The sequence below is a fragment of the Asterias rubens genome, chromosome 22 (assembly GCF_902459465.1).
Source record: "Asterias rubens chromosome 22, eAstRub1.3, whole genome shotgun sequence".
NCBI lineage: Eukaryota > Metazoa > Echinodermata > Asteroidea > Forcipulatida > Asteriidae > Asterias > Asterias rubens.
In genome coordinates this window covers 5,378,973-5,406,162 of record NC_047083.1, presented here as the reverse complement: position 1 = coordinate 5,406,162, position 27,190 = coordinate 5,378,973, and the positions used below count along the sequence as shown (strand labels likewise).

General features: G+C 38.5%; 1 protein-coding gene across 1 annotated transcript in view; it reads left to right on the top strand.

Moving 5' to 3' along the window:
- LOC117304929 (low-density lipoprotein receptor-related protein 4-like) overlaps nucleotides 1-26,783 on the top strand; it is a 29,473-nt gene extending 2,690 nt beyond the window's left edge. The window contains exons 2-11 of the mRNA XM_033789568.1: nucleotides 5,883-6,009; nucleotides 12,892-13,131; nucleotides 13,420-13,579; nucleotides 17,874-18,001; nucleotides 18,390-18,650; nucleotides 19,496-19,603; nucleotides 20,077-20,274; nucleotides 23,378-23,584; nucleotides 24,543-24,627; nucleotides 26,455-26,783. Of these exons, the coding sequence (XP_033645459.1) occupies nucleotides 5,931-6,009; nucleotides 12,892-13,131; nucleotides 13,420-13,579; nucleotides 17,874-18,001; nucleotides 18,390-18,650; nucleotides 19,496-19,603; nucleotides 20,077-20,274; nucleotides 23,378-23,584; nucleotides 24,543-24,627; nucleotides 26,455-26,626 (1,638 nt within the window). The 5' untranslated portion in view covers nucleotides 5,883-5,930 and the 3' untranslated portion in view covers nucleotides 26,627-26,783. The remainder of the gene's footprint in view (nucleotides 1-5,882; nucleotides 6,010-12,891; nucleotides 13,132-13,419; nucleotides 13,580-17,873; nucleotides 18,002-18,389; nucleotides 18,651-19,495; nucleotides 19,604-20,076; nucleotides 20,275-23,377; nucleotides 23,585-24,542; nucleotides 24,628-26,454) is intronic.
- The last annotated feature ends 407 nt before the right edge of the window (nucleotides 26,784-27,190 follow it).

Below are 27,190 nucleotides of genomic sequence, written 5' to 3'. Positions count from 1 at the left end.
ATAAACAGCGGAAATCACTTCAAGAAACGTACAACACTAAAACAGGTTTATAGTTATGCTGGGGAACATCAGTGGGAAAATATATATTACATTACAAGTTCCATAAAAAACATGAAAATGAAATCGGAGCTTTCAATCACAAGTTGAGAGAAAACAAAATTAAACACTCGAATAAATACAGAACATGAAGAACTAAAACATTGCACTTTCCCGGGCAAATTCGTGCAAACGTTTTCCCAAATCCACGTAATTTAGCTAGGGTTTCTTATGTGCTGATGCTGCATTTTCATTTTCACGACCGGGATTCGAACACAAAAACTCTGATGAACAGAAGAGTCAGAGCTTGAGTTCGGTGATCTTATCCACTCGCCCACGATACCCTACTTTAGCTTTGATCGTTATAAACTGCACTACGAAGTGAGTTCTCCAATTTATTGGTCTCAACGTTTCGACTAGTCTTGGTTCAAGACTCTCCTGGATTTGTCACAAGAGAGCGCGCTATCACCCCCAACGCGCTATCAACCACGAACCGCTATCACCCGAGAACCGCTATCACAGGAGAAGACTCTCCACATCCGTTAAATCTCCCCCCAACAAAATCGGGGGGAAACATAATGCGCGTGCGTAGGTTTCCCGCAGAGCACGCCCCCTTTTTTTTGGCGGGGGGGGGGGGGGGGGAGATTTAACGAATGTACCAAGACTCTCCTGTGATAGCGGTTCTCGGGTGATAGCGGTTCTCGGGTGATAGCGGTTCTCGGGTTATAGCGGTTCGTGGTTGATAGCGCGTTGGTGGTGATAGCGCGCCCTGTTGTGACACATCCAGGAGAGTCTTGAACCAAGACTACGTTTCGACTAGCTTGCTCTAGTCATCGCTAGCTCTTGTCATGCGACCCGTTCAAAGTCGCATTGTGAAAGAAGATACACGTTAAAGGGTAACGTTGCCTTTGATCGGGCGAGTTGGTCTATGAAAAGCGTTTGGAAACCGTTTGTTATAAATAATGTGTTTGGAAAGATGTTTTAAAAATAGAATGTAATATTCCACACAAAGTAGTAGTTCTCGCAAAATAAAAGGAAACCGTGCAAGTTCGAGGCATATTTGTGTGGGCCATTATAATTATACTTTTAAAGGCAGTGGACACTATTGGTAGTTACTCCAAATTATCATAAAACCTTTCTTGATTACGAGTAATGGGGAGAGGTTGATAATATTTAACATTGTGAGAAACGGCTCCCTCTGAAGTAGACTTGTGGACAAGTCGTTAAATCGGCCCCACGCGCTGAGATAGTGCTCTCGCAAGATCACTGCTCTCGCGCGATATTTTGTTGTTGAACGTTAATTTTTTTTATTAAGTGCATACCTCGAATGATTGAAGATGTACGCACTGCGTTTGTGCATTAATTGGATGGCTTGAAACAACATGAATATTTTGTCAGATGCAGTTAGAGGAAGGGTGCGCGTATAGCTGCAGATGGGATTACTTCAGCCGGGGTTCCTTAAAGACACTGGGCACTTGGTACTTGTCAAAGACAATTCGTCCCACTTGGTGTATCTCAACATGTGCATAAACAAACTTGTGAAAATTTGAGATCAATTGATCGTCGATGTTGCGAGATAACATATGAAAGAAAAAAACACCCTTGTCACAGGAAGTTGTGTGCTTTCAGATGCTTGATTTTGAGACCTTAAAATCTAATTCTGAGGTCTCGCAATCAAATTCGTGCGGGAAATCAGTTCTTTCTCGAAAACTATGTCACTTCAGAGGGAGCTGTTTCTCACAATGTTGTACACTATCACAACCTCTCCCCATTACTCGTTACCAAGTTAGGTTTGATGCTAATAATTACTTTGAGTAATTACCAATAATGTTAGTGTCTACTGCCTTGAATGCTTGGCTTTTGTTTTTTGTAACCCTTTCTAAAATATATTGTCGAGGTGTCAGTTATGGCAATGTACAATAGCCCTTTTCGACGGTCGTTCAATGTTTTATAGGTTTTTTAATAATATTATGATTTGGGAGTGTCGTGGCCGAGCGGTTAAGAGCACCGGATTCAAACTCTGGTGTTTCCGATCAGCAGAGTGTGGGTTCGTATCCCCATGGGGATACGAACCCAGCCGTGACACTTGTGTACTTAAGCAAGACACATAACCATTGCTTCGTCCTTCGGATGGGACGTAAAGCCGTTGGTCCCATGTTCGCCCCGGTGTTCCTGGCTGGATTGGCTGCATATTGCGCCACAGCACCTTGTTAAACCATTACATGGTGCTAAGGATTAGGTCTTATGTATCTCTAAATTCACCCACTCCTTGCAGTAGTAATACCTGGCGCTTTGTATTCTTTGGCAAAAGGCGCGTTATAAATACGGTTATTATTAGTGCTTGCGATTGGTTCTCGGTTGTTCGTGTGGAGGCAACTACCAATAAAGAATATTTTTAAACGAACAGCACTTTTGTTTGTGAACATACATAGTCATAGGATCACCACACTGCAAAAACTTGAGTGTTAAAATTGACGACCTGTGTGTTGTTAAAGAGAATCAGAGTTAACAAAATAAAGAGTGTGTTAAAATGAACCCTTCTTTAAATCCAACTACCTTGGTGTTAACTTAATATCCTGTGGTGTTTGGGTATCCGTATACGAAAAAAAAAAATTGTGTCACGTTTAACACCCTTAGTTTGCAATTGGTATTTATATTATTTATTTTAAAGACAGTTGACACTATTGGTAATTACTAAAAAAAGTTGTAAGCTAAGAAACTGACTTGGTTACAACATTCTGAGAAATGGCTTGTCCTGAAGTAACGTAGCTTTTGATAAAGGGGTAAATTATCACCTAATGAATAACATACTTCAGCTGAAGCATTTTATTATGCATCTAGAAGCATACAGAGCAAGTGCAACAAGAGTGTTTTATTTTTATTATGCATCCAAAAACCCACACAGTTGTGCACACGGGTGTTTTTTCTCTATTATTCTCTTTTAAATTCGATTACAAAAACGTTCACACACAAAGTGAAAATACTGGTCTTTACCAAATGTGTCCAGTGCCTGTAGTGGCGGCAAAGACGGTTATACATTATCATCAGTTGTTCTTGGTGACGTATTTATAAATGTCGCATACAGACAATGGAATACATTAAAAGGAACTAAAAGACTAAAAACATCTAAGTTAGGGGAACATCATTAGCAGAAATTATTACATTACAAGTTCTATAAAAACATGAAAACATGCATGTTTGTGTTTTGTTTCCTTGTTCTGAGTTGTTTTCCTTTTTACAAGCTTTTTCAAAACGGCCCATACTCTATTTATTACATCGGTGTTTCCTGTTTCTTAAAGGAACATTACAGACTTGGTTTTGCTAGCAAAAACAATTGTGGCAGTGTAAGCATAACATAAACTGACAAACCTGTAGAAGTTCGAGATCGATCGGCCATCTGGCTCACGGGAGAATAGTAAAAAAACGATTACAAATTTTGCGTTGCATCGATGAAAAAAAAAGATAAGAATAATAATCAAACGCTCCCTGAGCGAAAAAATCCAAACGCGAAATTTGATTATTTATTTCTCGTCAAATATGAAATTTCAGACAGTAATATTTCAAGGGATGTTTTCTACTATCATCATCATTGGATCATGTAAGTTTGATGTAAATCTGTGATCTTCACGATTTTTGTTTCTTACCAATTCTGTAACGTTTTCCTTTAATGATATAATTTTTTGCATTACTCCGTAATTGTTGATATTTTGCTATGGAAGTATGGACATAAATGTGTATTTGAATTTAATGCAATGAATTGAAATCGAAACTTTCGTCAACAAGTTATAGAAGCACATGTGAATTAATAATAAAACTACAAATAGTATAAAGAAGACAACGCCTCACAACCAACAACAGAATAAGTACAACAAATTCTAGAACATGCATTGCAGCAAACATGTCATAAAATAGAAGAGTTTGTAGTTGTAGGGGCGCGGAACAAAGATAAGAAAGATATGAGAAGAAGTAAAAAAAAAATATAGAACAAGAACTTGGCTTAGATATGTATTTATGAATGTCAAAGATAAACAGCGGAAATCACTTCAAGAAACGTACAACACTAAAACAGATTTATAATTATGCTGGGGAACATCCATAGAAAAATATATGATACATTACAAGTTCCATAAAAAAACATGAAAATGAAATCGGAGCTTTCAATCACAAGTTGAGAGAAAACAAAATTAAACACTCGAATAAATACAGAACATGAAGAACTAAAACATTGCACTTTCCCGGGCAAATTCGTCAAAAGTCAAAAAGTTTCATTAGCACGCATTCGAATTCAAACGTTTTCCCAAATCCGTAATTTAGCTAGGGTTTCTTATGTGCTGATGCTGCATTTTCATTTTCACGACCGGGATTCGAACCCAAACTCTGATGAACAGCAGAGTCAGAGCTTGAGTTCGGTGATCTTATCCACTCGGCCACGACACCCTACTTCAGCTTTGATCGTTATAAACTGCACTACGAAGTGAGTTCTCCAATTTATTGGTCTCAACGTTTCGACTAGTCTTGGTTCAAGACTCTCCTGGATTTGTCACAAGAGAGCGCGCTATCACCCCCAACGCGCTATCAACCACGAACCGCTATCACCCGAGAACCGCTATCACAGGAGAAGACTCTCCACATCCGTTAAATCTCCCCCCCCCAACAAAATCGGGGGGAAACATAATGCGCGTGCGTAGGTTTCCCGCAGAGCCCGCCCCCTTTTTTTTGGGGGGGGGGGGAGATTTAACGAATGTGCCAAGACTCTCCTGTGATAGCGGTTCTCGGGTGATAGCGGTTCTCGGGTGATAGCGGTTCTCGGGTTATAGCGGTTCGTGGTTGATAGCGCGTTGGGGGTGATAGCGCGCCCGGTTGTGACACATCCAGGAGAGTCTTGAACCAAGACTACGTTTCGACTAGCTTGCTCTAGTCATCGCTAGCTCTTGTCATGCGACCCGTTCAAAGTCGCATTGTGAAAGAAGATACACGTTAAAGGGTAACGTTGCCTTTGATCGGGCGAGTTGGTCTATGAAAAGCGTTTGGAAACCGTTTGTTATAAATAATGTGTTTGGAAAGATGTTTTAAAAATAGAATATAATATTCCACACAAAGTAGTAGTTCGCAAAATAAAAGGAAAACCGTGCAAGTTCGAGGCATATTTGTGTGGGCCATTATATTATACTTTTAAAGGCAGTGGACACTATTGGTAGTTACTCCAAATTACCATAAAACCTTTCTTGATTACGAGTAATGGGGAGAGGTTGATAATATTAAACATTGTGAGAAACGGCTCCCTCTGAAGTAGACTTGTGGACAAGTCGTTACATCGGCCCCACGCGCTGAGATAGTGCTCTCGCGAGATCACTGCTCTCGCGCGAGAGCAGTGATCTTGCGAGAGCACTATCTCAGCGCGTGGGGCCGATTTAACGACTTGTCCACAAGTCTACCTCTGAAGTTACGTAGTTTTCGAGAAAGAAGACATTTTCCACGAATTTGATTTTGAGACCTCAGATTTAGAACTTGAGGTTTCGAAATCAAGCATCTGAAAGCACACAACTTCGTGTGACCATGGTGCGACAAGGGTCTTTTTTTCTTACGTTATATTTCGCAACTTCGAGGACCGATTGAGCTCAAATTTTCAAAGGTGTGTTATTTTGTGCATATGTTGAGATACACCATGTGTGAAGACTATTCTTTGACAATTACCAACAGTGTCCAGTGTCTTTAAAACATCTTCCCAACCACATGCATTTTATAACAAACGGTTTTAAACACTTTTCATAGACCAACTCGCCCGATCACAGGCAACGTTCACTTAAAGTAAACTTATCGTCATTTGTTATGTATTTTTTTTTTAGTGTACTCGAATCTCATTTGTTGCTCGAGGATAGAGGGCGCTGTTCATAATGAGTGGTCTCTACCAGGCTACGTGCCAGGTGATGAAGCTAGTTATTTTGCTTTTTACCTGCAATTTTACACTAGCAGGTAAGTATTTAAATTCACATTCAAACTTACATTTATTACCATACTTTATGAAAACAGTACAAACAATAATTTATACAGGAGTACCCATTAAACAATGCTATTTTACAAGGCAGAGATTATTTAAGTATGGAGGCATCATCTTTTGTTGTATCTAGATATCCTTTGTTGCTTTTTGGATAAAAAAAAAAATAATTTTGAAGCCGAGGCCTTTGTTGATACGCTTACAGTTAGGGACAGACAAACATAACCTAAACAGGAACAAGAACGCACAGACAGACAATTAGAACAAAGACAGAAATGGTAAAGACAACGATGATAAGAAAAACATTTTTAACATTAACAATATTAATATCAACTAGACATAAGAATTTGTTTGATAACAAATTCGAGGTGTTCGGATTTCTGGCCTGAATTAACGAGCCATCACTTTTTAAGTTTAGTTGACTGGGGAGATAGTGAGCTATGCTGTGTGAAAAAACAAACTACTACTTCCGGTTTCGACCGGAAGTAAAGGTCAAATGGGGTCACACCCTGTGTAAGATTTGTTTAATACTTCATGACCTTTCATATGGTGTAAAGATCACGTATGTAGCATATCTGATTCTGGAGATATGAGTATTTTAATAAAAAACTTCAATTTAATATAATGACGTCATCGATGACGTCATCATTCCAAATTTTGTTCTTTGTCATATACACGCTTTGGTCTAAGTACGTGGTAAGTTTCAAGTCCGTACATGCTGTATTTTTTGAGATAGCAAAATAATTTTTTTTTCGACCTCGTGTACCATTTTCGTTGTGACGTAGCTATGACGTCACACATTATATTTTTAGAATGCTCTTGAGTTTAAAAAAATTTTATGCATTGGACATTTTTTCATATATTGTTATTCACTTAGGCTCTAGAGCCCAAAATAACATGATTTGTTACTTTAACTTCCGGTTTCGACCGGAAGTAAAGGTCAAATGGGGTCACGTTGTGCACCGCATTTGTAGATCTTTATAAGAGGTTTTATGTAAAAAAAGAATCTTGAACGTAGCTCTTTTGGTTTTGAAGATATGATTTTTCTAATTATTTAAGGTTTATTTCACGTTGTTTAACGTAATGACGTCATCAATGACGTCACCATTCCAAAAAAGTTGCGGTGCCGTCTACTCACCGAGGTTGATGTTCATGAGAAGTTTCAAGTTCATACAAGTTTCAGTTTTTCTCAAAATTGGCGGAGAACGTTCAGGCAGAAGAAGAAGACGGAGAACTAGACATAAGAATTTGTTTGATAACAAATTCGAGGTGTTCGGATTTCTGGCCTGAATTAACGAGCCATCACTTTTTAAGTTTAGTTGACTGGGGAGATAGTGAGCTATGCTGTGTGTTATTGTGAAAACAAAGTGAATAGCTATTAAATAACCTTTTTTCTAAGCGTTTTATCACGTTGTGCACCGCATTTGTAGATCTTTATAAGAGGTTTCATGTACAAAAAGAATCTTGAACGTAGCTCTTTTGGTTTTGAAGATATGATTTTTCAAATTATTTAAGGTTTATTTAACGTTTATTTAACGTAATGACGTCACCATTCCAAAAAAGTTGCGGTGCCGTCTACTCACCGAGGTTGATGTTCATGAGAAGTTTCAAGTTCATACAAGTTTCAGTTTTTCTCAAAATTGGCGGAGAACGTTCAGGCAGAAGAAGACGGAGAAATGAAGGTTTGTCATATTAAACTTCAGCTTCCGGTTTGACAGGATTTAAAGGTCAAATGGGGTCACACTTTGTGCAAAACATATAGAATTGCCAGAGAGCTCAAAATTGATGTAATGATTATTAATGTACCACGTTTCATTAATAAGATACACAATTTTGTATGTACAAACTTATACTTCCGGGTTCGACCGGAAATGAAGGTCAAATGAGGTCACACATTGTAAACATTTGTAGAATCGTCGAAGGGCCTTAAAATTAAGTTATTATATTAATACACAAAATAATATTATTCAGATACGATTTTTTATAAAACAAACTACTACTTCCGGTTTCGACCGGAAGTAAAGGTCAAATGGGGTCACACCCTGTGTAAGATTTGTTTAATACTTCATGACCTTTCATATGGTGTAAAGATCACGTATGTAGCATATCTGATTCTGGAGATATGAGTATTTTAATAAAAAACTTCAATTTAATATAATGACGTCATCGATGACGTCATCATTCCAAATTTTGTTCTTTGTCATATACACGCTTTGGTCTAAGTACGTGGTAAGTTTCAAGTCCGTACATGCTGTATTTTTTGAGATAGCAAAATAAATTTTTTTCGACCTCGTGTACCATTTTCGTTGTGACGTAGCTATGACGTCACACATTATATTTTTAGAATGCTCTTGAGTTTAAAAAAATTTTATGCATTGGACATTTTTTCATATTTTTATTCACTTAGGCTCTAGAGCCCAAAATAACATGATTTGTTACTTTAACTTCCGGTTTCGACCGGAAGTAAAGGTCAAATGGGGTCACGTTGTGCACCGCATTTGTAGATCTTTATAAGAGGTTTTATGTAAAAAAAGAATCTTGAACGTAGCTCTTTTGGTTTTGAAGATATGATTTTTCTAATTATTTAAGGTTTATTTCACGTTTATTTAACGTAATGACGTCATCAATGACGTCACCATTCCAAAAAAGTTGCGGTGCCGTCTACTCACCGAGGTTGATGTTCATGAGAAGTTTCAAGTTCATACAAGTTTCAGTTTTTCTCAAAATTGGCGGAGAACGTTCAGGCAGAAGAAGAAGACGGAGAAAAAAAAAAAAACTAGACATAGTGTTTTTTGTTAATTACAAAAACACGGTGTTCGGTTGGACGTTACGTGATGACGTAGTTCAAAAACATTGAACCATAAAGATGTTTTTTTATACAATGTGTCGTTATTTTATAGTTAAACTTGTATCACACTTTTGAACGCCTTGTTTCTTCACAAATGCAATAATTATGTTTGTGTGAGATTGGCATCAGTTTTTTTGTTTGCAACTTATGAAAGCCCTTTAAAAATCTAGCTCACCCCTGCACTTGATGCTATACACAGATTTGATAATCAACAGCGCCCTCTTTGGTGGGCAAAAAGAGAGCGCTGTTGGGAATTCCCCCACAAACTTTCGCGCCATATGATTTTTACACATTTTATTGTTATTCAATACCTGATGACGTCATTATGACGTAATTAGGCCTGTGTTGTCTTAAAAATACTAAGGTTCAACTATCTATTGAGTTTCAAGGTTCAAATCGATCTCAATCTTGAGTTATGCCGTAGATAAGCTCAAAAGTTGTTTTTTATGAAAAAAACACGAAGGCGAACTTTGACCCAGGGTAACGACCCGGAAGTTAAGGTGGTACGATTTTAGCGTTAACTTTTCAAATGTTGTCCAAGTCTTTATCTATCCGATGCCCAAGTATGAACATCATAGCTTTTATATTCGTTGAGATACAGCAACAAGCAAATGGTCATTTTTTAACATTAAAAACCCTGTCATGACGTCATCATTCTAAAAAAGTGGCGGTTTCATCAACTCACTGGTGCCTATGTACATAGTAAGTTTTAAGTTTATACAAGCTTAACTTTTGTTTAAAATTGCTTGGGAAGGTTCAGAGGTAAAGAAGAACACGATGAAAATTAAATCTATGAACAGATTGTTGATAGCTTTTTAATTTTCACAGAAAGTAAAAGTGTAAATCTATTACATTTATACCTTTCTTTGCACAGAAAACAAATGCTAAGTTCAATACTTGTTAAAGCGATGTATTTTATTAGTAAAGAGCTAACTATGTGCAAAGTTTGAAGGTTTTGTGATCCTTGTGATGTTTAACTCAAGAGTAAACTTCTTAAAAGGTTAACTGGATTTGGGGAAACTTTATACGAAACAACAGTTTACTAATTTTACACTTGTGAAGTAAATAACTGTAAAAGACTTATTTATTAAGTATTACAGAGGTTTCGCAAGTGTACGACACGGGTACAGATACAACTAAGATAACTGGGATGCACGTTAGATTTTGTTAGGCATTAAATAAACACTTATTTTGAAAAGCAATGATTTGTACACAAAGCTTTACCGTGTAGCGCGCTAAACACTGCCGTGAGTGCCGGATAGAAACACCCTTCACGAGTCGATGTCACGAATCCGCTTCCCGGTGTTTGATCAAAACATAACCAATGTTCGTCTTTTTCTGGTTGCATTTTCTCACATAATTAAAAGTCATACGAATCGCTGCAGTAGGTGGCCATCTCAGCGAAGCTTCGTCTTTAATTCCGTTTTGATAATTAAGCCATGAGAAGGGCGAACAGGGGAACAATTTGACGCCGAATATGATATGAGCGGACTTCAATTGTAAAATGTTGGTACACCATTAAACTAGCGCTACGTTGTAAGTACAATGACCTGAGACTTGTCAAAACATGAATCGAAATCACGCGTACAGTCAAACGATGCACTATTCCGAGCAGAACACACAGGCCTCGTGGACTGATAAAGGTGTGATCAATGGAGCGGAACGGCCAGCCAAAGCGCTTTTGCAGTGTACGCAGTTATCACGCGGGTCAACACATCCGTGGGCTTTATCGTCCGATTTCGACCAGAGTTTCAGGTCAAATTGGTATCATCTCTGTGGGAAAGTTTGAGCAGGATCACTCATCTATAACGGGATGCAAAATTTATGTTGAAATGTTACGTAGTTTTAGAGATCAAAAATTGTAAAATTGTTCAACCTTTGGTTTGAACCGGAAGTCAAGGTCAAATGGGGTCATTTTGTGTGTAGCGTTTTTTGAAGTTTGATCAACCTGTCCGATGATATGTAGATTGTCAAAATCCACCATGTGGTTCAGGAGTTATGATTTCTTTAAAATATTTTACTTTGATTTGTTGTAATTCAAAACCTGATGACGTCATCATGACATCATTAAGTTTGTGTGGTCTTATTATTAAGGTTCAATTGTCTGATGAGTTTCAATGTTAAATTCCATATCAATCTTGAGTTATGACAACAAATGTCTTTTTTTACAAAAAAACACAAAAAACACAAAGGCAGAGTTTGACCTTCCGGTACGACCGGAAGATGAGGTCATACGATTTTGGCGTTAACTTTTCAAATGTTGTCCAAGTCTTTATCTATGTGATGCCCAAGTATGAACATCATAGCATTAATATTCGTTGAGATACAGCGAAAAGCAAATGTCGTTTTTCAACTTTAAAAACCTTGCCATGACGTCATCAATGACGTCATCATTCCCAAAAAGTGGCGGTTTCGTCTACTCACTATTGCCGATGTACATAGTAAGTTTTAAGTTTGTACAAGCTTTACTTTTGTTTAAAATTGCTGGAGAAGGTTCGCAGGGAAAGAAGAACGCGAGGAAAAAAAACAAAACAAAAAAAAACAGAACAATAACAATAGTTGTTCGGCTGTTGGCCGAACACCTAAAAAAAAAAAAAAAAAAAAAAAAAAAACTTAACAATAACAATAGGTTTTCGGCTAAAAGCCGAACACCTAAAAAAAAAAAAAACTTAACAATAACAATAGGTTTTCGGCTAAAAGCCGAACACCTAATAATACCTCCGCTGGCTCAACACCGGACGGTCCCAATCCACTCTACTCACAGCCGGAAACAAAAGAACTTAATTGGTGGCGGGTAGGACTCAATGTATCAAATAATTAAGGATTTAGTAATAGTGTAATACTTCTCATTATTGATTTAATTTTTATGCCAGTGGTTATAGTGAAAGTTATTGTGATTGTTTTCTTGTAGATTGTTGTAAATAAATAAGTTTTTGCCATAACTTTTAAGGGGTGGTTACCAAACTTACACCTTTCCTTTATTACATGTGTCACAAAACCCCGGGTCACCCTGCCTTCACGCGCAATGCGTCCGAGAAATACCATGACTCCAAAGCACCCCTTAAAAGTTATGGCAAAAACAAGTTCTGATATTCAGCTTTCGATAATTACAAAGCAAACTCTGAGAAAACATTTCACTTCGAAACTATGTGGTTATTAAACAAGATATCAGTTTTTATAAAACAAAAACCAAAAAAGAATGTGAGAAGCGTTACTGTCACAACGTTTCTGAGATTATTCATTGATAGTAGGGATACTTTTCCTGCGTGAAAATATTAGCTACGGATTTTAGGAAAAACGCGACCACCTTTTGTAACGCAAATTTCTGGTATTAGCTTCATGGCATACATCAATACCGTTATATAGAAATAAAACGGTAGAATGGTTCCGAAATTAAAAAAAAAAAAACTTTGCCTTAACAACGTGTACTGATAGCAGTACACACTCAAACAAAGGCGTTGGATGACCATTTACTCTGCAATAAAGCAATCATCCAAAGACCAATATAAAGCTATAAATTTCTTCAAAGCGTAAAGACCTAGGCCTAATTTCATAGAGCTGCAGCCTAAGCACAAATAATTTGCTCAGCATGAAATGTCTTCCTTGATAAAAAAAAGGATTACCAACCAAACTTCCACGTGATTTTCAGTATCAGCAAACAACAGCTGAATACCAGTAACAAGCTTAATGCAACAAATGGAAATTTGGTTGGTACACCTGTTTTAATCAAGGAAGAAATGTCATGCTAAGCAAATCGTTGTGCTTAGCAGCTCTATGAAATTGGGTCCAGATGATCAGAAACACACGAGTTTGAATCCGGTGCTCTTAACTACTAAGCCATGACACGCCATGTGCACTTACATGATTCTCGCAGTATCTGCACTTCATAAACACAATTATCTTTTTGTTTGTTTTGTGGTTTTGACTGTTGTGGTTAAAGGGCCCGATGATGGGAGCTCATAATTTTAATTTCTTCATCTCCCCTTTTTTTGTCTTGTGCTTATGCTTGCAGGTGATTTTGCATTGATCGCTGATCTTTCTAATAACAGCATTTATGCGGGAAGCATTGGCAAGGCCCTTGTCGATTTGACACCGCTCCCTCTCAGTGACTTAAAGGGTCCATTGGCCGTTGACTACGACCCAGTGATGGAAATGGTTTACTGGACTGAGGTTCAAGGTGTGCCTTCTCCAAAGATATCTAGAGCTCATCTGAACGGCAGCAATCAAATGACACTCGTTGAAAGCCTCAGAGGTGAGACTATATTATGCATTGGTTAAAAGTGAACACAATTGGTTTGCCACGTTGTCCTGCTTGATTTGCACTAAGAAAAAGCTCAGAAAATTCAGCGGTAACGAAAACGATAACGATGCTGTGCAAAGAGAACGCATTCGATTGGTTGAATTGCTCAATTCGGAATACGAGGGCGTGCATTTTTTTACGTTTTCGTTTTCGTTCCCGTTATCAAAGCCTGTGTGACCGCGCCTTTGTGGTACTTTGTTGTTTTCTAAGACAATGATCTGTATCTCCTCCCCCTTATAGTACCGGATGGTTTGAGTTTGGACCTGACTTCTCGCATGATGTACTGGACGGATATGGTTTATATGCACATTATGCGAGCCACTATGGATGGTGAAAACAAAGAAGTTATCGTTGAAAATATTGGATCCCCTAGAGCCATCTTTGTTCACCATCTATCGGGGTAAGGGTTTACTTTACACTGAGCTATCGCCTTTAAAGGGAAGGTACACGTTTGGTAGTTACTCAAAATGTGTTCTGCGCCTCTGATAAATTTGTATGTAAGGGGCGCAATATAAATTTTAAATAGTATTATAATTATTATTATTAGGTGTTCGGCTTTTAGCCGAAAACCTATTGTTATTGTTAAGTTTTTTTTTTTTTTTTTTTTTTTTTCTCCGTCTTCTTCTTCTGCCTGAACGTTCTCCGCCAATTTTGAGAAAAACTGAAACTTGTATGAACTTGAAACTTCTCATGAACATCAACCTCGGTGAGTAGACGGCACCGCAACTTTTTTGGAATGGTGACGTCATTGATGACGTCATTACGTTAAATAAACGTGAAATAAACCTTAAATAATTAGAAAAATCATATCTTCAAAACCAAAAGAGCTACGTTCAAGATTCTTTTTTTACATAAAACCTCTTATAAAGATCTACAAATGCGGTGCACAACGTGACCCCATTTGACCTTTACTTCCGGTCGAAACCGGAAGTTAAAGTAACAAATCATGTTATTTTGGGCTCTAGAGCCTAAGTGAATAAAAATATGAAAAAATGTCCAATGCATAAAATTTTTTTAAACTCAAGAGCATTCTAAAAATATAATGTGTGACGTCATAGCTACGTCACAACGAAAATGGTACACGAGGTCGAAAAAAAATTTATTTTGCTATCTCAAAAAATACAGCATGTACGGACTTGAAACTTACCACGTACTTAGACCAAAGCGTGTATATGACAAAGAACAAAATTTGGAATGATGACGTCATCGATGACGTCATTATATTAAATTGAAGTTTTTTATTAAAATACTCATATCTCCAGAATCAGATATGCTACATACGTGATCTTTACACCATATGAAAGGTCATGAAGTATTAAACAAATCTTACACAGGGTGTGACCCCATTTGACCTTTACTTCCGGTCGAAACCGGAAGTAGTAGTTTGTTTTATAAAAAATCGTATCTGAATAATATTATTTTGTGTATTAATATAATAACTTAATTTTAAGGCCCTTCGACGATTCTACAAATGTTTACAATGTGTGACCTCATTTGACCTTCATTTCCGGTCGAACCCGGAAGTATAAGTTTGTACATACAAAATTGTGTATCTTATTAATGAAACGTGGTACATTAATAATCATTACATCAATTTTGAGCTCTCTGGCAATTCTATATGTTTTGCACAAAGTGTGACCCCATTTGACCTTTAAATCCTGTCAAACCGGAAGCTGAAGTTTAATATGACAAACCTTCATTTCTCCGTCTTCTTCTGCCTGAACGTTCTCCGCCAATTTTGAGAAAAACTGAAACTTGTATGAACTTGAAACTTCTCATGAACATCAACCTCGGTGAGTAGGCACCTGCGTATTATCCCCATTGGTACAGCACTAAAACCGTATGTACAACGTACAACGTGTTACACCTATACAAACCCCAAGTGTGCTGCAACTTCCTGTATAGTTTCTGCTCAAAGCGTTTTGTCACTTAATCCTTCCCTTCGGTTAAATCTAGTCTCTTCTACAGTCGTCAATATTCATAAATTCATATTTCCTTAACTACACAAGCCATCTCGACAATATACACCATATGGAAGGGCTCCACATACTTCACAAAAAAGAATATGTTGATGACCTTGTATTGACCTTTTCACCTGTCTAAACTGGAAGTTCTAAAAAAACGCTTAGAAAAAAGGTTATTTAATAGCTATTCACTTTGTTTTCACAATAACACACAGCATAGCTCACTATCTCCCCAGTCAACTAAACTTAAAAAGTGATGGCTCGTTAATTCAGGCCAGAAATCCGAACACCTCGAATTTGTTATCAAACAAATTCTTATGTCTAGTTATTATTGTCATTGTCATTATTATTATTATTATTATTATTATTATTATTATTATTATTATTATTATTATTATTATTATTATTATTATTATTATTATTATTATTATTGGTATTATTATTATTATTATTGTTATTGTTATTGTTATTTTTATTGTTATTGTTATTATTATTATTATTATTATTATTATTGTTATTATTGTTATTATTGTTATTATTGTTATTATTATTATTATTATTATTATTATTATTATTATTATTATTATTATTATTATTATTATTATTAGTATTAGTATTAGTATTATTATTATTATTATTATTATTATTATTATTATTATTATTATTATTATTATTATTATTATTATTATTATTATTATATTATTATTATTATTATTATTATTATTATTATTATTATTAGTATTAGTATTATAATTATTATTATTATTATTATTATTATTATTATTATTATATTATTATTATTATTATTATTATTATTATTATTATTATTATTATTATTATTATTATTATTATTATTATTATTATTATTATTATTATTATTATTATATTATTATTATTATTATTATTATTATTATTTCATTTTATCACAGCATGCAAAAGAAAGATCTCATTTTCCTTTGTGCCGGTAACTCCTCGAGCCGGGCTACGTCCCGTAGCCTTAGATCTCAAGGGTCTTTCTCAGGATCCTCGCTGTTCCCAATTATTATTATTATTATTATCATTATCATTATCATTATCATTATCATTATCATTATCATTATCATTATCATTATCATTATCATTGCCATTGCCATTGCCATTGCCATTGCCATTGCCATTGCCATTGCCATTGCCATCGCCATCGCCATCGCCATCGCCATCGCCATCGCCATCGCCATCGCCATCGCCATCGCCATCGCCATCGCCATCGCCATCGCCATCGCCATCGCCATCGCCATCGCCATCGCCATCGCCATCGCCATCGCCATCGCCATCGCCATCGCCCATCGCCATCGCCATCGCCATCGCCATCGCCATCGCCATCGCCATCGCCATCGCCATCGCCATCGCCATCGCCATCGCCATCGCCATCGCCATCGCCATCGCCATCGCCATCGCCATCGCCATCGCCATCGCCATCGCCATCGCCATCGCCATCGCCATCGCCATCGCCATCGCCATCGCCATCGCCATCGCCATCGCCATCGCCATCGCCATCGCCATCGCCATCGCCATCGCCATCGCCATCGCCATCGCCATCGCCATCGCCATCGCCATCGCCATCGCCATCGCCATCGCCATCGCCATCGCCATCGCCATCGCCATCGCCATCGCCATCGCCATCGCCATCGCCATCGCCATCGCCATCGCCATCGCCATCGCCATCGCCATCGCCATCGCCATCGCCATCGCCATCGCCATCGCCATCGCCATCGCCATCGCCATCGCCATCGCCATCGCCATCGCCATCGCCATCGCCATCGCCATCGCCATCGCCATCGCCATCGCCATCGCCATCGCCATCGCCATCGCCATCGCCATCGCCATCGCCATCGCCATCGCCATCGCCATCGCCATCGCCATCGCCATCGCCATCGCCATCGCCATCGCCATCGCCATCGCCATCGCCATCGCCATCGCCATCGCCATCGCCATCGCCATCGCCATCGCCATCGCCATCGCCATCGCCATCGCCATCGCCATCGCCATCGCCATCGCCATCGCCATCGCCATCGCCATCGCCATCGCCATCGCCATCGCCATCGCCATCGCCATCGCCATCCCATCGCCATCGCCATCGCCATCGCCATCGCCATCGCCATCGCCATCGCCATCGCCATCGCCATCGCCATCGCCATCGCCATCGCCATCGCCATCGCCATCGCCATCGCCATCGCCATCGGCCATCGGCAATGGCAATGGCAATGGCAATGGCAATGGCAATGACAATGACAATGACAATGACAATGACAATGACAATGACAATGACAATGACAATAACAATAATAATAATAATAATAATAATAATAATAATAATAATAATAATAATAATAATAATAATAATAATAATAATAATAATAATAATAATAATAATAATAATAATAATAATAATAATAATAATTAGACAGGTCTTTACCAATTACCAATAGTGTACCTTCACTAATTCTAAATCTGAGGTCTCGAAATCAAGTTCGTGGAAAATTACTTCTTTCTCGAAAAGTCACCTCAGAGGGAGCTATTTCTCACAATGTTTTTTTTACTTTCAACCTCTTCCCATTACTCGTAATCAAGTAAGGTTTTATATGCCCAACAAATATTTTGAGTCATTATCAATAGTGTCCACTTCGCCCTTTAAGTATAAGTTTTACACCAATTAGAATAACTACAAGTATATTGTTTTATCCCCATCAGGTTCATCTACTGGACCGACTGGGGGGATTTCCCTAAGATTGAGAGGGCAGATCTAGACGGGGGAAATAGGATAACCCTGATTGAAGGAGAGTTGGGCTGGCCAAACGGAATATTAGTCGATCACGAAAGTAAGGATTTTTACCCCGTCTTTGATATCTCATTATATAAACATTACATTTTCTTTTCTTTGCTCACAAAACAGTTGCTGGCAGTGTGAGCACTTAATACAGTCCAACATGTACATAAACTCACAAACCTGGTGAAGTTTGAGATCGGCCATCTGGGTCACGAGAAAATAGTGAAACAAAAACCGATTCCATATTTTGGATGACACCGATTAAAAACAAAAAGCGCTGCTCCTCAAATATGCACTCCCAAACAGAAATACTTCAAGGGATGTTTTCTACTAACATCAACTATAGACCGTGTAAGTTTTATGTAAATCTGTGATCCCACAGACGCGATTTTTATTACCACTTTTGTAATGTTCCTCGTATCTTCTTTGCCATCTTACAGATAACATGATGTATTGGTGCGACGCCAGCCTCGACAAGATAGAACGAAGTGATCTTCTTGGAGAAAATCGGCAGGTCGTCAAAAATTTGACGGAGCTTAATCTCCCTTTCCATCCTTTTGATTTGGCTGTTTACAAAGATGAAATATATTGGACTGATTGGAACTATGTAGCTCTTCTTAGGGTGAACATAAATGGTCTAGGGGAGCAGGTCTTTGGGCCACGCGTATTCGAACGGGCTGCAGGACTACACATTCAATTAGGTTAGTTGCCCATAATTATCGAGGAGTTTTGATGACCGTTAACATTGGTTCAACTCTTTAGAGGCACTTGACACACTTGGAAACTGTCAAAGACCAGTATTTTCACTTGAAGTATCCTAGCATAATGTGTAAAATAACAAACCTTTGACATTTTTTTGCAGAAAAATCTTGCAACAAATTTGCGGAAATCTTGCAATGATTTGACAGAAATCTTGCAGTGATTTAACTGAAATCTTGCAGTCGTTTAACGGAGATTTTGCAGTGATTTGACTGAAATTTTGCAAAGGTTTAACTTTATTTTTGACTGCACCGATTTGACTGCAATCTTGCAGTGATTTGAACAAAATCTTACAATAATTTGGCAGATATATTGTAGTGATATGACTGAAATATTGCAGTGATTTGAACGAACTCTTGCGATATTTGGCAGAAATCTTGCAGTGATTTGACTGAAATCCCGCAGTGATTTGACTGACATATTGCAGTGATTTAGCTGAAATCTTGCAGTGATTTGACTAAAATCTTGCAATGATTTGGCAGTAATCTTGCAATGATTTGGCAGTAATCTTGCAGCGATTTGATTGAAATCTTGCAGTGATTTGGCTGAAATCTTGCAGTGATTTGACAGAAGACTTGCCGTGATTTGACTGAAATCTTGCAGTGATTTGACTGAATTCCTGCAGTGATTTAGCTGAAATCTTGCAGTGATATAACTGAAATCTTGTCAGTGACTTGCAGTGATTTGACAAAACACACTTAGCCCGATGCTGCCTATCTAAGATAAAATTGCTGTTATAAATTGGTTTTCACGTTTTCAAAATAATGATTCATTTTGTGATAACTAGAACCCGACTATTGTGAAAGTTCCCCGTGTGAGACTGGAGCGACATGTGTGGACATCATCAACGGGTTTCAATGTTTGTGTCCTCCCGGAACTGCAATATGTTCTCAAGGTATGTAAACGTTTGTACTATTATTTTTTCTTTTACGTTTTTTTACAAGTCGCCAAACACACAAGGCCTGAAAGTCACTTGAAGGTATTGGCAACAAACATTGTTTCTCCAGGGGTCATTGCAACGTACAGTAGGGCTGAAACAGGGTTACCCCTTCACAGTTCGTACGTACGGATGTATGCTTGGGTAATATCTTTCAGAAGCCTAACAGGAAGAGCAGACAGAAAAACCTCTCCAAACTTTACGAAACAATAGTTAAGTTCTTTTACGTGCGTTCCACAACACACGGGTCTGACGGTTTTCTGTCCCCTTCGAAGGACGAAGCAAAAGTTCAGTGAAGGACATAAGTGTCACAACTTGGACACGAACCCACACTCTGCCGATCAGAAACACAGTATTGTGAAATCGGTGCTCTTAACCGCTCGGCCACGACACTTCCGCAATCAATGCATGGTTTTTGTTATTTTTCACAGATTCTTCAGATGCTGGTTGTATGTTTACCAGTGACCAAAAAGATAGCGCAACTATTGTACCGAATAAAGATATCTACCGACCCGGGGAACAAGTGGTGATTTCTTGCCCAAGTGGATACAGAGTCAGTGGATCTATCGAACGGATTTGCAGATCGGATTTGACATGGTCGGGAGAAGCAACTATGTGCATTGCCGAAGGTATTGCTACAATATACGAGTAATATGATATACTAGTAATATGATAATATTAGTGGCTAGCTTCTTAAGCAGCGCGCACTGCCGTCACCCAGTGACGCTCAATGCGCTTTAAAAACATTGGACACTATTGGTAATTGTCAAAGACCAATCTTCTCACTTGGTGTATCTCAACATATGCATAACCTGTGACAATTTGAGCTCAATTGGTCGTCGAAATTGCGGGATAACTATGAAAGAAGAAAAAAAACACTCTTGTTACACGAAGTTGTGTGCTTTCATTTGCTTGATTTCGAGACCTCAAAAGCTAATTCTGAGGTTTTGAAATCAAATTCGTGGAAAATTACTTCTTTCTCGAAAACTACGTCACTTCAGGGGAGCCGTTTCTCACAATGTTTTATACCATCAACCTCTCCCCATTACTCGTTACAAAGTAAGGTTTTATACCATTCATTATTTTGAGTAATTACCAACAGTGTACACTGCCTTTGACATTCAGTATTTTCCCGCAAGGTAGGTAGGACTATGTTTGGATTATGAGATCTACTCCTTTTGTTCTGAATGATGTTCATGTGATAATTTGTTTGCAAGGTGCTGTGGTGCAATATGCTGCCAAAAAACACCAGGGTGAACCCCCTTCTCTGTTCGATAAGTGCTCGTGGTTCATTTACGCGCGTTACACAAAACAAGGACCAACGATTTTACGTCCCATCTGAAGGACGAATCAATAGTCTCTGGCTTAAGGACACATGTGTCACGACTTGGACTCGAACCAAACTCTACTGATCAAACACACCAGACTTCGGTGCTCTTAACCGCTCAGCCACGACACTTCCCAAATCAATTGTTTTATTTGTTTCTTTCAGATTCTGGTTGTATGCTTATCAGTGACCAACGAGGTATTGTAACTGTTGTACCGGAAAAAGATGTCTACCTACCGGGTGACCAAGTGCAGATCTCATGCCCAAGTGGATACAGAGTCAGTGGATCTATCGAACGGATTTGCAGATCGGATTTGACATGGTCGGGAGAAGCAACTGTGTGCATTGCCGAAGGTATTCCTACACAGCAAAAACAAAATATTGTAACACAGATAATCTGTGTCACTATAAAAGTAATGAAAAATGAAACTCCAAACGCATATCTTTGGGCTGAAATAATATACAGATTTTATCTTTAAAAACTGTAGGTGCGTTCGATTAGCTTCCCTGTGTCGACCCCGCGGTGCTCACTCGGGTGAGCCCCTGATAAGAGCTAATCGAACGAGTCTCGTGGTGACGTCATGACCCGAGGCCAGCCCCAAAGTGACCCACTCCACAAGCAGGGCACTTGGGGCTGACCCGGGTGAGCCCCTGGAATGACGTCACAGCTATTTGAAACGTAACGGGGCAGACCGGGGTCGACCACGGGAAGCTAATCAAACGACCCTGGAAACTATTGGTAATTGTCGAAGACCAGTCTTCTCATTCGGTGTATCTCAACATATGCATAAAATAACAAACCTGCGAAAATTTGAGATCAATTGGTCGTCGAAGTTGCGAGATAATAATAGAAGAAAAAACACTATTGTCACACGAAGTTGTGTGCTTTCAGACGCTTGATTTCGGGACCTCAAAATCTAATTCTGAGGTTTCGAAATAAAATGTATGGAAAATTACTTCTTTCTCGAAAACTACGTTACTTCAGAGGGAGCCGTTTCTCACAATGTTTTATACTACCAACAGCTCTCCATTGTTTGTTACCAAGTAAGTTTTATGCTAAAAATTAGTTTGAGTGAAAAATTACCAGTAGTGTCCATCACTGCCTTCAAAAGATGGAGGTAGACTACAATAAACAGTGAAGAGAAGGCAGTGGATAGTTTGGCACGGGATCGGGCTCCTAGTGCAAGATTTCTCACTGGGTTGGCTAACACTAGGACCACGTTATGGGGATCGGTAACTACGTTAAGCTGCGAATAACAATTTCTAATTACTGTCAATCATCGTGCGTTGCCGTCAATTGTCGCTAACGAACCCGGTAAGGACTGCAGACGGACGAAATTCGATATTCGAAATTTTGTGAAGCGGAAACAGTTGTTGTGATTCCGTCCAGATTTCGTTTGAAAAACGCAATCCTCGTTTACCTGATGCAGACGGCTGCAACTATCAGTCACTTGACCGTGTACACAATGTACAGACCCAAGTTTAAAGGAACACGTTGCCTTGGCTCGGACGAGTTGGTCTATAAAAAGCGTTTGAAACCATTTGTTATGAAATGCATATGGTTAGAAAGATGTTTAAAAGTAGAATATAATGATTCACACAAGTATCACTCAAAATTGCACGGTTTTCCTTTTACGTCGCGAACCAACACGGTCGGCCATTTATGGGAGTCAAAAATTTGACTCCCATAAAAGGTCGACCGTGTTAGCCGACGAGGTAAAAGGCAAACCTCGTAATTTCGAGGCATATTTGTGTAGATCATTGTATTCTACTTTTACAACATCTTTCTAACCATATGCATTTTATAACAAACGGTCACAGAACGCTTTTCAAAGACCAACTCGACCGACCCAAGGCAACGTTTCCTTTAAGGGATCCTATTTTGAAACAAACTTTCCAGTAACTTGTATTCCTACAGCAAAATTACCGGAAAAGTATAAAGTCCTTCATGGTGGGTTTGTACACAAGGACGGTTTTGGCTGAAATAATAAAGTATTTATAAAATTGTGTACTTTGTTATGTGTAGGTTTTTTGGCAAAATGTGGTTGATTGTAATTAATACGTTAATTAGCATAATTTATATTTGTATTTACGGAAAGTCATTATAATCAAGGCGAAAATTAACTTTAAGGACATTTTTAACAACGTTATTCCACGTACTGCATCTCTTTGGAACTCTTTGCCTGGTGCATGTTCCCCTCCATCGGAAATGTTTAACATTGTAAAACTGTTGGAATGACTCCCCGTTCTCTCTGTAATTTAAGAGTGCGTTAATTAGGTGAGAAGAACCAGAAAGTTACGTTTCACGCTCAAACATTCTAATAGGAGGAACTAGGTCGGACACGCTGGTGGCACATTTACCATGAAACTTGTAGTTAAACATGATCATGTTTCCCGTTCTGCAGAATCTGGATGTATAATTCCTCGTGACGATTCAAGCGATATTGACGTCATACCAAATAAGGATAGTTACTTAACAGGCGACCGTGTTAAGTTTAGCTGCCCCAACGGGTTTCTGCTTAGCTCATCAGCCGAACAGATTTGTCTTTCGAACTCGACATGGTCTGGAGAACAACCTCACTGTGTTGTAGATCCGGAAAGTCAAGAAGAAGGTAAGTTACATGGATGCCTATCTGTCCTCAAAGCTATGGAGCGAGTATTCTCACTTATTTGGCAAAATCTACCCATTTTAATAATACTTTTGTTTTATTCAAGAAACAAACTGATGTTATTTCTCTCAATCTGTTTCTGTATACAATACATGTATTCGTTATCGTCTTAAACAAGCCCGACGGTCGATGTAGCCTTGCTATTGCGCTCGAAGTAAATAAAACGTACTTAAAACGAGGACGTACTAAACGGAATTGCCGTTCTAAGATCGCCGGGTACACTAAACGTGTTGCACACTAGACTAGGTCCATTTGTTAAACATTGTTGTCTTGATCAACACGACCCAACTCTTATCAGAATTTAACTGACTATAGACGATGTGACCTATGTTTACATTCAAACCGCCCTCTGTTGACAAAACACTTTATACGTCATGTTTTGCCGGGCACTGAGTTGCGTAGTCATAGTAAGATTGCGTACACTTTCTAGCTGGCTGCCAAAACACAAAGGTTTTGCTCGGCGGTATGCGCGCCAATCATGTGATGGTTTTCGTGTGACGTCAGAGGTCACATCGTCTATAGATAACCCCCTGTTGCTATGAAAGTGCCCATGTTGTAAAGCAGATGGTGACGTCATATTCGATACGGTCTATGACAACGCGTATTTTTTCCCGGCGAAACATGTATACAGGGTTTTTTTCAACAGAGGGCGGTTTGAATGTAAACATAGGTCACATCTATATAGGGCCACGCTATAGACAAAGGCCAATTGTTGTAAGAAAACAACAATGCCTGTTTTATTTTGTATTAAGTACTGAGTATGCAGTGCTAACACACATCGGTGTATGGGTAAAAACCAACAATTAATAACGTTAGTTTGATTAGACCATGCCTCCAGAGTGATACCATGCATTGTACTATGTAGTTAGAACTTTCTGCTGTTTCTTATTTGTTTCTTTAGAATTTCCTGTGGTTGTCGTTATCGGCGGAGGTGCCGGGTTGTTCATCATGATCTTGATAGTTGTTTTCATCATTTGTATAAGCAGGTACGTAAAAGCTTCAAATTAATAGTGTAAAATACAAACTGGGAATTGTAAGAACGTAGCTAGCTTGGCAGGCAGCATTTACGGGAAAGCTAAATTAAAATTGTTCCTTAGGGTTTCTGGCACAAACAAACCAGGGCCCAAACTCATAGATCTGCTAAGCATAAAACATTTGCTTAGGATGAAACTTCTTGCTTGATAAAAACAGGATTACCAATCAAATTTCCAAGAGATTTTAAGGATAAGCAAACAACAGCAGAATACAAGTAACAAGCAATATCCAACAAATGGAAATTTGGTTGGTTATTCTATTTTTAGCGAAGGAAGAACTTTCAAGCTAAGCAAATGTGTGTGCTTAGCAGCTCTATGAAATTGGGCCCAGTAAAGTATGCACTATTTCTATTGAGTGGGTGTGTTTACATTGAGTAGGCCTAACCTGGGGTCGATTTCACAAAGCAGTATTTTCAGTATTACCAAACTGATGTGTATTGTGACATCACACTTTACTTAGCAACTCCAACTGATTTGCTGTTAAGATCAATCTTGGCTCTTAGTACCTTAAAGGAACATATTGCCTTGGATCGGACGAGTTGCTATATTATAAAAAAGCGTTTGTAACCGTTTGTTATAAAATGCATAATATGGTTGTAAATATGTTTTACGAGTAGAATACAATGCTCCAAACAAATTTGCCTCGAAATTGCGTGGTTTTCCTTTTACTTTGCGAACTAACACGGTCATCCATTATGGGAGTCAAACATTTGACTCCCATAAATGGCCGACCCTGTTAGTCGACGAGGTAAAAGGAAACCCGTGCAATTTCGAGGCATGTTTGTGTGGATCATTGTATTTTACAACATATGTTACCCATATGCATTTTATAACAAACGGTTACAAACGCTTTTCAACGACCAACTCGACCGATCCAAGGCAACGTGTTCCTTTAAGCGCCCGATGTACACATATGTGAACATTTTAATTAGTGTGCAAATGAAGATGTTTTTTTGCACTAAGTAAGCTTAAAAAAAAACACCACTCCTAAACAGTGTTCTTCATATAAATAGGCATGAAGTACACTCATGCACAAATAGGTTAAGCTGCTGCGTGCATTTATTGTTGACGCCAAATAATTATTAAAGTTGAGTACAGCAAACAAACACTTGTAACACATCTCGCAATTCACCCATTAAAAGCAGACCCGAGTTTGCGTCTGACAGTAACTTTCACAATATTTTTCATTTCTGCTCAGAAGTTGAATCAGACAAACGTTCGATTTAGGACGGAACTGTACCAGTGTGTCTAAAAAAAACACCTCTAGACTTTTGACATGGCTGCCAAATAAAAAATTATGATTCTGGGGGAAAAGGTTTAGATGTTTGGACAGCCTTTGGATTCAACCTTAATATGATACCAAAAAGTCCGAAAGTAATTCATTTATTGTGAGCACTGCTCACTGAAGAATAGGTAGCCGACATCTTGTAGTGAATTTTGTATGCTCCAAAGTATTTGACTCTCACAGTGCTTACCCAAACACGATATATACACGGATAGTGCTTCAATATTCAATTCAAACTTAATGCATTTATTTTCATACCTCATGAAAAAATGACAACCAATACTTTATGAATGAATGAATTTATTGATTATTAACAAGATCTGTCATCTATTAAGATCTGTTATGTTCATCTATGGAAAAGTTCATGGGAAAAAACGTGTGAAATAGGGGGCTACTGTATAGAGTGCGCTCAATTCAAACATTTGTTTTCATACTTCATGAAAACAGTACAAACAATAATATTGATTAATGTATTTTGTTTCTTCTTAATAAAGGTCGCGACCGCGAAGTTCCAACACCACCAACACCGGTAGTCCTTACGACGATAACCATTACTCCAACCCACTTGCATATGAAAATCACATCGAGCCCATATATGAAAGCAACTTCGTCATCAAGCCCGGAACTGAGTCTAGCCCCCCAATGACGTACACAACTTGCATATAAAACTCAGTGTGAATCACGGTCAGACACATAGCGTGGACTGAACAAAAAGAAGACAAGTAAAAGGGATATCAAAATCTTCACAGACAACAAACTGTTGGTAAGTTACCGCCACGGCGCTGTTAACTTAACAGGCCGAAATTTAGCCGCGGTTACTTATCAATGCGTCGTGTGCCCGGCAAAAGGGCGTAAGGCCTTACGCCCTTTTGCCGGGAACATAAAGTAGTTCGTCCCAGTAACAAAAGGACGTAAGCAACAAAATGGCTCCTGACATGAAAAATATGTCATTTTTGTTTGTTCTTTTGCTAGAATTACCCTGAAGACATGTTTCCCCATTCCCCATGCAGAATTTAACCTTTCTAGAATGACTTTTGCATGGCAACAAATTTACCAAACTTTCCCGCTCATAATTCTTGAAACACAAATTTTAACATAAATTGCTTACGTCCTTCTGCCGGGAACTTTCCCTTACGTCCTTTTGCCGGGCACACGACGAATGCTAACTTAAAGTCATTGGACCCTTTCGGTAAACAGTGTTGTCCAAGGCCCACACTTTGTGTACCACAA